At 32.8% G+C, this 15,398-nt stretch overlaps 1 protein-coding gene across 1 annotated transcript; it reads right to left on the bottom strand.

The window, feature by feature from the left end:
* Positions 1-13,387: 13,387 nt before the first annotated feature.
* On the bottom strand, positions 13,388-15,184 carry LOC136025684 (blastula protease 10-like). The gene has a single exon (XM_065701661.1). It carries the CDS (start codon positions 14,895-14,897, stop codon positions 13,392-13,394), a length of 1,506 nt encoding a protein of 501 aa, XP_065557733.1. The 5' UTR covers positions 14,898-15,184; the 3' UTR covers positions 13,388-13,391.
* Between the last annotated feature and the right edge of the window lie 214 nt (positions 15,185-15,398).

The following is a 15,398-nucleotide window of genomic DNA, read 5'->3' on the forward strand; positions in this document are numbered from 1 at the left end:
CACAGGGAATATAAATGACGACCGGGACACAGGGACACATCATTAGAATAATGAGGTATAGATCTGAATACGGATTGTTTTTCCCATGGACAATTATATGTTGCACGTTCAAGAGTCAGTAAACCTGACAATCTATTTATATGCACAGACAATGGTACAGCGAAGAATTTTGTATATTCGCATGTTTTACGTAGTTAAAAACATATATTTATATCTATCTCTATTCACAGGTGGGACACAGGGACACAACTACAATGGCGCGTAACTAATATGGCGCGTAACGACTTACGCGCGCGGGGGGGCTTAGGGGGGCGCGAAGCGCCCCACCAACTTGGTGTTGGGGTGGCGCGGAGTGCCACCCCAACAGCTAGTATATATATATATATATATATATATATATATATATATATATATATATATATATATATATATATATATATATATATATATATATATATATATATATATATGTATCTATATATATAAAAATAAGTTGTCTGTGTGTGGATCTGTGGATCAGGTGACGTCATGTTTGTCCGCATATGACGTCTGAATTATTTCACACTAATACAAAAGAAGAAAAAAACTAAAAAAGGTAAAAACTACAAAAAAACTAAAAAGAAAAAAAAACTAAAAAAGCTAAAAAACTAAAAAAAACTAAAAAAAGGTAAAAATCTAATAACTAAAAAAAACTGAAAAAATTAAAAAAAGGCAAAATCTACAAAAAAAAAATAAAAACTAATAAAAAAACTAAAAAAGCTAAAAAACTAAAAAAACTAAAAAAACTAAAAAAAATAAAAAAAGGTAAAAAACTAAAAAAAACTAAAAACTAAAAAAGAAAAAAACTAAAAAAAAGGAAAAAACTGAAGAATAAAAGAGAAAAAGAAAACTAAAAAAATATGAATAAATATATATAAAAATAAGTTGTTTGTGGGTTATGTCTGTCTGTCTGTCTGTCGAGTGACGTCGTGTTTGTCCGCATATGACGTCTGAATTATTTCACACTAATACAAAAGAAGAAAAAAAACTAAAAAAGGTAAAAACTACAAAAAAAAACTAAAAAGAAAAAAACCTAAAAAAGCTAAAAAACTAAAAAAAACTAAAAAAAGGTAAAAAACTAAAAACTAAAAAAAACTGAAAAAACTAAAAAAAGGCAAAAACTAAAAAAAAAACTAAAAACTAATAAAAAAGCTAAAAAAGCTAAAAAACTAAAAAAACTAAAAAAACTAAAAAAAGGTAAAAAACAAAAAAAAACTAAAAACTAAAAAAGAAAAAACTAAAAAAAAGGAAAAAACTGAAAAATAAGAGAAAAAGAAAACTAAAAAAATATTAATAAATATAAAAAATATAAATATAAATATAATATAAATTAGCAATCAACAAAGCACCGAGACACAAATGACGACCGGGACACAGGGAGTATAAATGACGACCAGGACATAAGTAAAAAAAAAAACTAAAAAAATAAAAAAATGGTAAAAACTACAAAAAAACTAAAAACTAACAAAAAAACTAAAAAATCTAAAAATCTAAATAAACTAAAAAAGAAAAAAAAGAAAAAAGGAAAAAAAAAAGGAGAAAAACAAAACTAAAAAACGAATGTATATACAGACCGGGACACCGGGATACAAATGACGACCGGGACACAGGGAATATAAATGACGACCGGGACACAGGGACACAACTACAATGGGGACGCCGGGGGGCACAGGGGGATATAAATGACGACCGGGACACCGGGACACAAGGAATATAAATGACGCCCGGGACACTAAAAGAGAAATCACAGACTGGAACACCGGGACACAAATGACGACCGGGACACAGGGAATATAAATGACGACCGGGACACAGGGACATAACTACAAAGGGGACGCCGGGGAGCACAGGGGGATATATAAATGACGATGGCGACTCAGGGAATGGTCGATTAGCAATCACCATCAACAAAGCTCAAGGGCAATCATTAGAATCATGAGGTATAGATCTGAATACGGATTGTTTTCCCATGGACCATTATATGTTGCATGTTCAAGAGTCGGTAAACCTGAAAATCTATTTATATGCACAGACAATGGGACAGCAAAGAATGTTGTATATTCGCAAGTTTTACGTAGTTAAAAACATATATATATATATATATATATATATATATATATATATATATATATATATATATATATATATATATATATATATATATATATATATATATATATATATATATATATATATATATATATATATATATATATATATATATATATATATATATATATATATATATATATATATATATATATATATATATATCTATATTCACAGGTGGGTACAATAGCGCGTAACTAATATGGCGCGTAACGACTTACGCGCGCGGGGGGGCTTGGGGGGGGGCGCGAAGCGCCCCCACCAACTAGGTGTTGGGGTGGCGCGAAGCGCCACCCCAACAGCTAGTATATATATAAAAATAAGTTGTCTGTGTGTGGATCTGTGGATCAGGTGACGTCATGTTTGTCCGCATATGACGTCTGAATTATTTCACACTAATACAAAAGAAGAAAAAAACTAAAAAAGGTAAAAACTACAAAAAAAACTAAAAAGAAAAAAAAACTAAAAAAGCTAAAAAACTAAAAAAAAACTAAAAAAAGTTAAAAATCTAATAACTAAAAAAAAACTGAAAAAAATAAAAAAAGGCAAAAACTACAAAAAAAATAAAAACTAATGAAAAAACTAAAAAAGCTAAAAAACTAAAAAAACTAAAAAAAAACTAAAAAAAGGTAAAAAACTAAAAAAAACTAAAAACTAAAAAAGAAAAAAACTAAAAAAAAGGAAAAAACTGAAAAATAAAAGAGAAAAAGAAAACTAAAAAAATATGAATAAATATATATAAAAATAAGTTGTTTGTGGGTTATGTCTGTCTGTCTGTCTGTCGAGTGACGTCGTGTTTGTCCGCATATGACGTCTGAATTATTTCACACTAATACAAAAGAAGAAAAAAAACTAAAAAAGGTAAAAACTACAAAAAAAAACTAAAAAGAAAAAAAACTAAAAAAACTAAAAAACTAAAAAAAACTAAAAAAAGGTAAAAAACTAAAAACTAAAAAAAACTGAAAAAACTAAAAAAAAGGCAAAATCTAAAAAAAAAAAAACTAAAAACTAATAAAAAAAACTAAAAAAGCTAAAAAACTAAAAAAACTAAAAAAACTAAAAAAAGGTAAAAAACAAAAAAAAAACTAAAAACTAAAAAAGAAAAAACTAAAAAAAAGGAAAAAACTGAAAAATAAGAGAAAAAGAAAACTAAAAAAATATTAATAAATATAAAAAATATAAATATAAATATAATATAAATTAGCAATCAACAAAGCACCGAGACACAAATGACGACCGGGACACAGGGAGTATAAATGACGACCAGGACATAAGTAAAAAAAAAAACTAAAAAAAACTAAAAAAATGGTAAAAACTACAAAAAAACTAAAAACTAATAAAAAAACTAAAAAATCTAAAAATCTAAATAAACTAAAAAAGAAAAAAAAGAAAAAAGGAAAAAAATAAAGGAGAAAAACAAAACTAAAAAACGAATGTATATACAGACCGGGACACCGGGATACAAATGACGACCGGGACACAGGGAATATAAATGACGACCGGGACACAGGGACACAACTACAATGGGGACGCCGGGGGGCACAGGGGGATATAAATGACGACCGGGACACCGGGACACAAGGAATATAAATGACGCCCGGGACACTCAAAGAGAAATCACAGACTGGAACACCGGGACACAAATGACGACCGGGACACAGGGAATATAAATGACGACCGGGACACAGGGACATAACTACAAAGGGGACGCCGGGGTACACAGGGGGATATATAAATGACGATGGCGACTCAGGGAATGGTCGATTAGCAATCACCATCAACAAAGCTCAAGGGCAATCATTAGAATCATGAGGTATAGATCTGAATACGGATTGTTTTCCCATGGACCATTATATGTTGCATGTTCAAGAGTCGGTAAACCTGAAAATCTATTTATATGCACAGACAATGGGACAGCAAAGAATGTTGTATATTCGCAAGTTTTACGTAGTTAAAAACATATATATATATATATATATATATATATATATATATATATATATATATATATATATATATATATATATATATATATATATATATATATATAATATATATATATATATATATATATATATATATATATATATATATATATATATATATATATATATATATATATATATATCTATATTCACAGGTGGGACATAGGGACACAACTACAATGGCGCGTAACTAATATGGCGCGTAACGACTTACGCGCGCGGGGGGGCTTGGGGGGGGGGGGGCGCGAAGCGCCCCCACCAACTAGGTGTTGGGGTGGCGCGAAGCGCCACTCCAACAGCTAGTATATATATATATTGAAGAACAATAACTGCTTATTTTTCTCGAAAACAGCTCCATATTTTTTCGGGAAAATTGGTATCATGGGAAAGTCTTGCATAAAAAAACGACTTAGACAGGTCAGAAGTCTGGCAAAATTCGTTAAGAGGCTTAATTTTTGAAAAATTAGCTTCAATGATCAAATATTGTTGAACAGAACCTGTATAAAAAGATATTAAATTGCGGAAAGAGCAAAAAACAAGTAATTGCAAAAATATTTGTCTAAATGATGACAAGGGATTGCAACAATTCAAAAACCTTAAAAAATAAAACCAAAAGTTTGAAGCCTAGTAGAAATCGCTGTTAGAAATTGGACTTTCTTAATAATCAAATATATTTGAAAAGAGACAGTATGAAAAGACATTAAAAAGACATTAAAGACCAAAAAACTGGTAATTGCAAAAATAAAGTTATTATATAAACTTCAAAAGTATTTAAGGTTCCAGAGCAGTAAACTTAATGTTCTAATTCAAACAAGAAACATGCCTGACAATCTTAAAATTAGTTTGCTTTTTTGCTAGATAAAATCCACTCGCTACGTGATTAAGCTTAGATGTTTGAACACAACCAGTTACATAATGTCAGTAAGAAGGCCCAAAAAACAAGAAATTGCAATTATTACAAATGACGATTCGATATTTGACTAGGGATTACAACAATTCTAAAACATTAAAAAAAGAAAACCAAAATTTTGAAGCTTAGTAGAAATCTATTCAGGATCGTGTCAGCTAGAAGTCAAGCTAAGAATTGGCCAGGCATCATTCAGGAAACTATCTCAAATTTGGCGCAGCCAGAAGTACTCTCTCTGCCTCGAGCTGGGGTTGTTCAACAGTGACACCCTCTCAATGCTTTCCTTTGGTTTTAAAACTTGGAAAGTTCTCAACAACTTGAAAAGAAACTTTCTCGTGTTCGAAAACATCTGATCAAGCCACATTCTAAATATCCACTGGTCCCAAAAAGTAACAAACGCTACTATATGGTAGAAAATATCTCAGCCACTGGTAACCAAAGTGATCAAACATAGGAAGTGGAGATACCTCGGCCATGTAATCCGCATGCCCAAAGTTTGACTACTGAAGGCCATCCTTCAGTGGTAGCCACGTAGTACCAGAAGAAGAGAACGACCCAAAAACACCCTACGACGCAGCTACCGGGCTGACCTCACTAATCTCAATGGCTTAATCCAACCTAAATGGGAAGATGTCTGGGTGGCTGCAGCGATGAGAGATGACTGGTGACTCTTCTTTGATGCCCTAACTGCCTCTGGAGGCACAGGAGGATCTAAGGTCTAAGGCATATCCTAACAGTGGAGCAAGGATACAACCAAAAATCCTGTCAACAAGAATAGTTAAAATTGTATCGGTAAACTGCAAATCTTGGTACGATGATATCTTTCATCATCTGACAGTCAGGAATTCGCCACAATAATTTAGCCGGTTACTTAAAAGTGTATGATCTTGAATAATAAATCTCATGTTAAAACCAAAAACAGGGGTAGCCACTTAGAAAACTTCTCTAGCCAAATCACAGGATATTTTTTGGCTTCAACGACAGGCATACTACAATAAATTACATAATTCTAGAGCAACTGTCTGGTTGAATTTCGCTTAGAAATGTTTTAGATCCCGGAAACATTTGAAAGTTCCTTAACATTTATTTAGATTTTTTTAAAGCACCATTTCCCTTTATATGAATAAATATAACTGATAACCCAGTTCCATATTTTGCTGTTAATATTTGCAATACAATTTTATTTAGTCAAAATAAGCGGTTTATGAGTCTGACAAGTGGCCATTTAATATAAGTTATTGCTTAGAAGTAACAGAATATTTAGAGCAAAATGAAACTTCTATTTTATCACGTAGTTTTGTGAATTAAAAATTTGCAACTAAACGCTTTTAGGATAAAATCACATGACTGTGTATTGTAGAGAAAACCAGTCTGCTGTCGTAACTAGTTTTCTCAATTTTTTCATAATCGACGGTTCACAGCTCTCAAATACGATCACAGATGAAAATTCGGAGTTATTGATAGGGATCACAAAACAGGAGAGACGATTGTGTGAAGTTTGAGCAATTGTGCTACCAATAGCTTTGCTGAAAAAGTTTTCTAGCGTAAAAAAATTACATTTAAATGAAATGAAGTAACTGCCCTTACTCGGAAAGTTAAGTTCTGAAGCACTATGTAAGGTCAGACCTGCCTAAGACCATAGGTAGGCGTGCCTTGCTTACCTCTCATTCCAGGCATTCTAACAGTCCTATTTCAATTTTAAATTCTAGATCAACCTGCCTGAGACTCCAGGCGGGCGTGCCTTTCTAAAAGCTACCAATTAAGTATTGGTCCAATAAGAGAGTCATGCTTGCTCCTGACATTAACCCGTGTCATTTAACCAACCCTTTAAAAGCTATAGTTTCTATGACTATCTTAGTTCTATGATTATCTACCTCAGTTCTGCCCTAGGAATGACGCATGGACGGATGATAGATAGACTTATCTATTAACAAATGAACTGACATCATTCATTTTTATACAGTCCTAATAAGGGCTTATGCAAGATTTGCCTCTCATTCAGTCGGACTTTCTGTCTTGGCTTTTTCTACAATTAACCATGGCTTGATGCCCAAAACTACTTGATTTTAATTCAAGAATGTGAAATTATCCCTTCAAGAATCTGAGATTAGATTTTTGGGCAGTTTCGTTTTCAAGAGACAAATCTGTAAAAATATATCAAAGAAATTCGTTATTCCTATTCCCTTCCTCCTTTTAAAGCAAGATCTTAGTTTCTGACTAGATTTTTGAAATTCCGCACTTCTATTTTCTATCCGAAGCTTGAACCCAGAACTAGACACAAGTTTAGATGGGATCCGAGCCACAGTTGCAGCGTGAAAGGGGGAGAGGAGGAGCATCACGAAGTTTCGGAGAGCCTGAAAAAACTTGATGCGTGATCCTGCTTTAATAGGGGAGGAGGGTCCTGAATTCTAGTCATAACAAGGTATTCTTGGAGCAGCCGGTAATTCTCAATCAAACTTGGTGAGAAGTAAAAGTTAGCATCCTATTTTTGCCATTTTAAGGTCTAGACCCAATCCTTCATCTCAGAAGAGGATGATCCAAACTTTTGTAACTAGAATAACTATTTTAATGAATTTCAGTAGAACTAGATAAAAGGTCAATTTTACGCTAACCGTATTGTTTCACATCAACTCGGCCATTTCTGAGCACTTATCTTTAATGTTTTCTGGATTTTATGGGGTTCTGTAACGAAGTTTCTGTAGAAACACGATTACTTAGTATAATAACCGGTGCTAGACTAAGATGCGTCAAAGATAAAGTTGTAAATTAAGAGCAGTGTGGCTTTAGAAAGATTTTAAGATCCACTGAACAGATTTCCAGGTTAAGAAAAAAATTGAAAAGTATCTGAAATGTCGATCCTAAATTTTATAGATTATGAAATGGCATTTGACTTAACTGATAAACAGTTCTAGTGATACTCTTATCCTCTTGGGGTATACCAGGTAAGAGATCTATGTATGAGAATAACATACAGCAGCCGATGTAGGAAATGAGGCTAGTAGTGGGCTCGATGTTCAGTCAAGAATTAAAAGGGCTTGTGTTACATCTCTGTTCGTATGAATTATTTTGATGGATTTTGCCTTAAGCAGCACAGCAAAGATTATGAGAGAAAATGGTACCAAATAGGAAGGTAAAGCTATCCTGCGCTTAGAATACTGCAAACTATTTAGAAGGTTTTTTCTTAAATGTTTAAATGTTTCTTGAAGGTTTTCTAGCGTATATTATGCAAGGATAGGTCTAAAAGTTAAGGTTAAGAAGACTAAGTCACCTAAATTAGGAATAAATAAAGATGGGGTGGTAGTGTTAGGTGGTGAGAAGATCAACCAAGTGAATAGCCTTACTTAACTTGATACCATTATTAGCAAGGATTGTGGATGCAGAATAGCAAAGTATACGGTGTTTTTGCAATTGAGGAACGTTTAGATGAATAAGAGGATAGACCTTCAAATTAACGTCAGGACTCTGGTGGGTTTGATAGTGAGATTGGTCAAGACATGGCTCCGAAACGTCAGTGTTTCGGAAGGTTGAACAACTAACATCATTTTTATACAATCCTAATAAGAGGGTTAATGTCAGATTTGCCTCTCACTCAGATGGACTATCTCTCTTGGCTATTTCCACAATTAATTATGGGCTTGATACTCACAGCTATTCGATTTTAATTCAAGATCAACGGTTGATCCACTTCTTGGGCTATAATGAAAGAAATGTTAAGGTCTACATATGAAGGCCGAGAGGCAACCAAAAACGGGGTTTTTTGGTAATCCATCTAAGGTTAAACAAGAAGCAGGACGTCCTTTTACGAAAAGGTGAGAGGTCACAAAAAGGACTTAAAAACAACAGAAAATCATGGGAGGGAGTCAAGAGTGAATCTTTGGACTGAGCTGCAATCTTTGCAATCTTTTTGCTGCAAGGATTTGTTGGGAGCAATTGTAGTAGAACAACATTCAAACTAGTTGTACGTAAACCAATTTTGTCAATAAAATATACAGCATTCGGTCCACTTCAATCTGTCATCACCCGTCAATGTGTCTGCTCATAAAATTCACAAACTCTACTTTCCCCTTCGATAATTCCGTATCTATTTGATAAATTACCGAAGTTTTGCAACAGGAAAGTGAAATATATCACAATTTTTGAGTGCTGAACAGCTGGAAGTATAATTGGAAGTTATTTTATCTCCTTTGGAGCTATTAACAAAAAGAAAAATGACAGAACTAAATAAAAAACAGTAATTACATTACTAAAACTATCGAAAACCACCCAACGGTATTCCGCAGAGAACAAAACTGCAAATAATGAGCACGTTAATCTTTTTGGCCATAATTAATGAAAAATAGGATGTCCAAAAAAGGCTGGTGCTCTTACTAACCGTGATAAAAATATTCGAAATTTATATTTTGTAGTGTTATTTCAAGTGTAGATAATTTAAAGAGTTACCCCAAAAAATTAAAAGAGTAGGGCGTATATTCAAAGAGATCATAATTTTTGGTTGCAGAATGGTTCGAGACCATATCTAGGGTTTCCTAAGGAAGAGAAGTAATCGTAAAAGTTATGGAACTGAAGGATTAAAGAATATTATTCTTCAGTTTTAATTATAATTTTATAACCAACGAGAAGAAAATATGATAAGACAAATTTTAGCTTGAAAAGAATCAAAAGTAATTAATCATGGGTTTAGGGTGTGTTATAAATTTACACAACTTTATAAATTGAACCAAAACTTGCGATTATCATATTTGGGCTGTAAATTTCCGAGTAAGGGAAAAGAAGAGAAGTAATAAATGAACAAAAGGAAACATATTCGTAGAAAACAAAATAATAAAACTTAATAAATTTTTTAAAGCTGTAATCCGAAATTTTTTGTTTGGTTCTGTTTTATGGAATCTATATCCTTACAAGACACATTATGTACTGCGTTTCGTAAAGCCAAATGTTCACGAACGGACCTAAGATTGTTTTTCGGACTCGAATGTCTTATCGTCTTTATTTCCATTTTAAAAAACAGGTATAAGCAATAAAATAGAAAAGTTGATGTCCGAAGGGCCAGATATTTTTACTTTTCTATGAAACCGTTCTAGGCTTTCTATTAATCTTGCAGAGGGGAGAAAAATTTCTTCTCATAGTTTGTTAATAACTGTAGGAAAAAATATCTTTTTGTACCCTTTGTTTTTATGCAAATAAATCTAAAACCTCAGACAGTCTACAGTTATCTTATCATAGATAGTTTTAAACCGTAACAAATATGCTTTTTTGCACAGGCTGTCAATTTGGGTATTAACACTTGCTGTACTTTATTGCAGTCTTTTTCCCTGTTTACTTATTTTACTTTCCTACTTACTTATTTTACTTCTTTACTTGCTCGTTTCATTGCTTATGATTAATAATTTAATTCTTAAGTTAAATCATTTTCATTAGTTAATTACCTGCTTTCAGTGATTTCCAGCTTTGACTTATAATAATTTTAATTTGAACAAACTATACGGTTAGAACTTGGTTATAGCTCCAAAATAAATTCCCATTTTCCTTATTATTTTTTTTTTAATTATTGTTATTATTGCATTTCGTGAACAAGGCCATAACAATCTTTTGATTTCTTTTCTTTAAAATATTTTTTAGGGTAAATTTTAACGAAAGCTGTTTTATTTGGAACTTCTTTGTCACGCGTGAAAGGGGATTATCTAATACTGGAAAATAAACAGAATCTTTCAGTTTTTTTTTAATAATGCAAAAACACTTAATGATTGGACTCTTCAAGCACCTCTCACAGAAAGCTCAGCGACCTGTTTCCCAGGGGAACACAAAAACAATTTTCACAAAATTACACAGAAAAGAAACGAACAACCTCACAAAACTCAATTACTTATCAAATACTAAATTTTTTTCATACGCGAAATTGAAAAAGGAGATAGGAAGAAAAAAAACGACAAAATAATCTCTAATAGACTGGACCGGCAAAAAATACAACGAGATCCAATGAGCTTATCTAAATACTCGTTTAGTGATCATCTGAAGACCCCTAGATGATGACAGTTCTTGAAGCTCATGGACGATGTCAATTATATCTTTTTTTCATTTGGTAAGTGGAAACTTTGGCAACCATAAGTGTTTTTTAAAAATTAGGAAAATCTAGGAAATCATTTTTTAATAAAAAAAAACTTTCAAATGAACTTATGCCACTATTTTGATAGTGGCAGATAAAAAACTTGAAAAAGAAAGGCGGTGATATTTCACCGAAAAAAAGTTAAGAACAAAGGCATCAAGCAACTTAAGAAGGTATAGCTGTCCTTTAGAGGTTCTCTTCGTGAATCCACAGATTGGTACTTTTACAATTTTTACGGATAAGAACCTTTACCAGATTTAACTAATTTAATCCTGATTATTTGTTTACACGGTTTAACATGTCAACACTGATGAAAATGTGGTTCTCTCCTAAAAACGTCATAATTTTTCAACAACAAAAAGCAAAATCTAAAAAAAAAAATCATGATTTTCATTTGTAAGTAATCCTAAGACGTTTTTTTAAATGTTTAATTTTAAAATACTTTAATTAAAATAGGTTTTTTTTCAATGTCTAAAATTCTTATTAATAAAAAGTGTTTTACTTTAATATCCTTGATCCTTTAAAATATAAAAGCACTGAATTCCAAACCTCACTGCATGAACATAGATGACCAAGATATTGCTCAACAATATGGATCTTTGGAACTAGACATAAATCTGGATTACTAAGAGTTAGATGATTGGCAGTAAAATAGGTGTAAGCTTGAAATTATTCATAATAATTGTGCTTAAAATTTCCTGAATAAATTCATCCAGTATTTATGTTAGATTTTTGGCTGTTTCGGACTTCTGCCAATTCCTGCAGAAGCATAGGTAACAAAACTTCATCGGACCTTGTCTAACTAGCGATGTTTCATTAAGAAACATCGCAATTCATTGCAATTCGTTCGGCCCTTTTTTAGAAGAAAAAAGGATGCTGTGAAACGTTCTTTAAGAAAATCATTCGGTTTTTCTTTCCCAAATACCACCAAATGCACTAAAATTTTTCGTATTCTCTTACATCTTCGATAGCTTAAAAAAAAAAAAAAACAAGATCAAACAACAGCAGATTTCCGAAGGTCATCAGCCACCCTCCCTTATAACTTGCATACATATCTGCGTGTTACTTTTATATCAGTCTTGTCCTGTTGAATTAGATACCATAAAAACAATGATACTTTTTTTTATTACCACGTAAACTTCCATGGATTATTGCCTTAAGGCCTTGCAACAACGCCCATCAGTGATCAATACTGTCATGAAAACAAATGGAAAAAAAAGTTTATAAAAATAAATGCTCAATTACTACATCTAAACAAAAATACCAACACACAAAAATATTTATGAGTGTTTTTGTGACTTATCTCTGATTAAGAATAACTTACGAAGGTATTTTGGGTTCGTGCTAGTGAGCGTGCGAGGGCTTTATTGATTCCCAAGGACAAGTAAAACTTTAAAGGAAAGCTGTGTCTTCCTAAACTGTTTGGCGCCATATGAGGTTTAGCTTGTTTTTGCTTATTTTTTTACCAGCGCATCTTATTTTTGAGTTTGGCACCCACAACTACCAAATCCTGTACTACTAGTGATCCTGTACTAGTGAGCGTGCGAGGGCATTATTGATTCCTAAGGACAAGTAAACCTTTCAAGGAAAGTTATGCCTCCCTAAACTTTTTGGCACCATATGAGTTCAAGCTTATAATTGCTGATATTTTTTATAAGCGCATCTTATTTTTGAATTTTGGCACCCACAACTATCAAATCCTGCACTACTACGTATAGAGGACTTCTAAAGTTAAATGTCTGATTCATATAATTTTCATACATTTATATGGTTTTGCAAGTTACCACTTAACCAAGCCAAAGAGTCAGATTTCATTTTGACTTACCTCCTTAATTTAACCGTAAACCAAATTGAGTTATAATTTACTGGTTAAAAAAAAAATATTAAAAAAAAAATACTTGTCACTTTTTGCGACATCCTATGATTGTTATCCATAGGCCTTAGAAATACCACTTGTGAAGGCATTTTTATATTATTAGTGCATTGTCTTGACTTCAGAAGAACGATGTGTCTCCCAAATGATATTTTTTCAGCCCTATCATAAAGAACACACGACTAATGTTGTTGTTTTTTTCCAGTCCCATAATAAAGAACATACGACTAAAGAAAAGGGTTCAGTTGCACAACACACAAAAAACATATTTTAGATTTTTGATTATACATTCTAATTTGTTGCTCCACTCCCCTTGAATATTTTTGTTGAACAAAAGGGATTTATGCGTGCTTGTACATTAGAAGGGTATATTCTTTAATAATAAATAGGGTATAAAATAATTTCAAAACCAGTGGCATTCCGTATGAATTCGTTTTTGTAGTTTATATGAACTTCTTGACCACGAAAAATATGATTAAAGTATTCTACATTGCACTCCTTTTGCTGCACTCCAAATAAGTCTCTTATTAGAAGAAAAGAATTGTTACAGTATGGATCTGATGAAGTTACGTCGAAGTACCTAGTGGCAGCACGAATATAAGCAGCTCTTGGAAATGTAAACCAGTTGTAACATTCAAAAAGAGAGTATGAGCGTACAATTATTGAGCCATCAGCACTGTTTACAAAAGGGCAGTAACCACTTGCAAAGGATTTGGGAAGACAAGAAGGATCATGCTTAAAGGAAACATCAAATGCTATATAGCCTTGTTGGGCTCTTGGCATTTTCGACTGGAACTCTATCACTATATCAGGCTTTCCAACGAATTTAGAGCCTAGCTTAACCATATTCCCACATTTCATCGGCTCATCTAATTCGTACAAGCTGGCGCTTCGTATTCCAAAAAATTCAAATCTACATTGCTGAGAAATATGCTTTAAATAAAATACTTTGATGGTGATAACAGCAACTTGGCATTTAGGAGGTTTAACCCACCAAATGCAAATAAGATTTCCACTATTTCTTGCTGAAGCATAGGATCCGGGTGTTTCAATATTCCCTCCGCACAACGGTGGTGGATAAGCTGGTAGTGAATCTGAATTCAAATATTCACATTTCGCTCCTGAAGTTCCGAAGGGGCAAATACAAAAACAATTTGGCCCTAGGTATCCGTGATTTACGCAGTTATTTTTTGTTTGGCACTTCTTTTCCCAAGATTCAATGCAACCATATGCTCGATTAATTATTAGCTTATCATAGTGACTTACACTATGCAAGTCAGACAAAAGGTACTGAAGACTTGGGTCACGAGGTAGCATTGTAGGTAAATTATTTTTGATATCCAGGGAAAATGCATACCACTGGTAATGCATGTTAGATAAATAATTATAAGGAACACTATAATCGAATAGTGCATCTTTTTTAAAGTCCTTTTCATTTTGTCTTGGATAATTCCTTTTAATAACTATTATATTTTGATCTCTGTCTCTTCTCTGATGCTCATGACTCAAGCCAAGAGCATGTCCAAGCTCGTGAGCGGCCAGGATATCGGTCCAACATCCATTGCCCAAGCTTAAGTCCTGCAGCCACGCATGGTGGACTCTTCCAATGAAAGAATGGCATGAGCCAGGTTGATTAATAATAAAAAGCCTTGCTTCTCCGAGAAAAGGCAGCCGTGCTCCTGCTACCCATGGAACAGTACGGATGCAAGTATCTTCTTCCCATTGTTTGAAGCCTCTTGAAATAAATGACGTATCGACATGACTAAAGCTCCGTGGATCAATTTGATAAGGAACTATAACTAGACCATTCTTTTGTTTGGGCCAATGAAAATGTTCAGATATCCTTGCCACTCTGTCTCTTAAACCAAAATCCCTTAGCATCTCCCAAGTTTCTTTTGTGTACAAAATGTCTCCTATTACACGATAGAGTTGGGCAGGCACATTTTTATACAATAAGTTTGAAGATTTGGTACCGTTTATAGTTTCTAAAAATCGATGCAAAAACCGTGAATCACCATAATTGGATACATCTTTAACCTCAAAATCTTCATTTTTCTTTAGTTTGTTTGATTTTTTGGTTTCTTTCAAATCTACTTTGCCTTCAGAAGAGATTACAGACCCACTGTCCACGCTCAGTGAGGTGAAAGACTCAGTTTGACGTATAGTTGAGACCTATAAAATGAATTGAAACCAATATTTTAATTATAAAAACCTATATATAAAACAATGAAAACCTATATATATATATATATATATATATATATATATATATCATGAAAAGAGAAATCACCAATGCTACAGCACAAACACAAAAAAAAAAAAAAAAAAGAAGACAGAAGGAGAAAAGGAAGACTGTTTTCCTAAATTAGTGATTAATATAGA

This window comes from Artemia franciscana, chromosome 4 (genome assembly GCF_032884065.1).
Source record: "Artemia franciscana chromosome 4, ASM3288406v1, whole genome shotgun sequence".
NCBI classification, from domain to species: Eukaryota; Metazoa; Arthropoda; class Branchiopoda; order Anostraca; family Artemiidae; genus Artemia; species Artemia franciscana.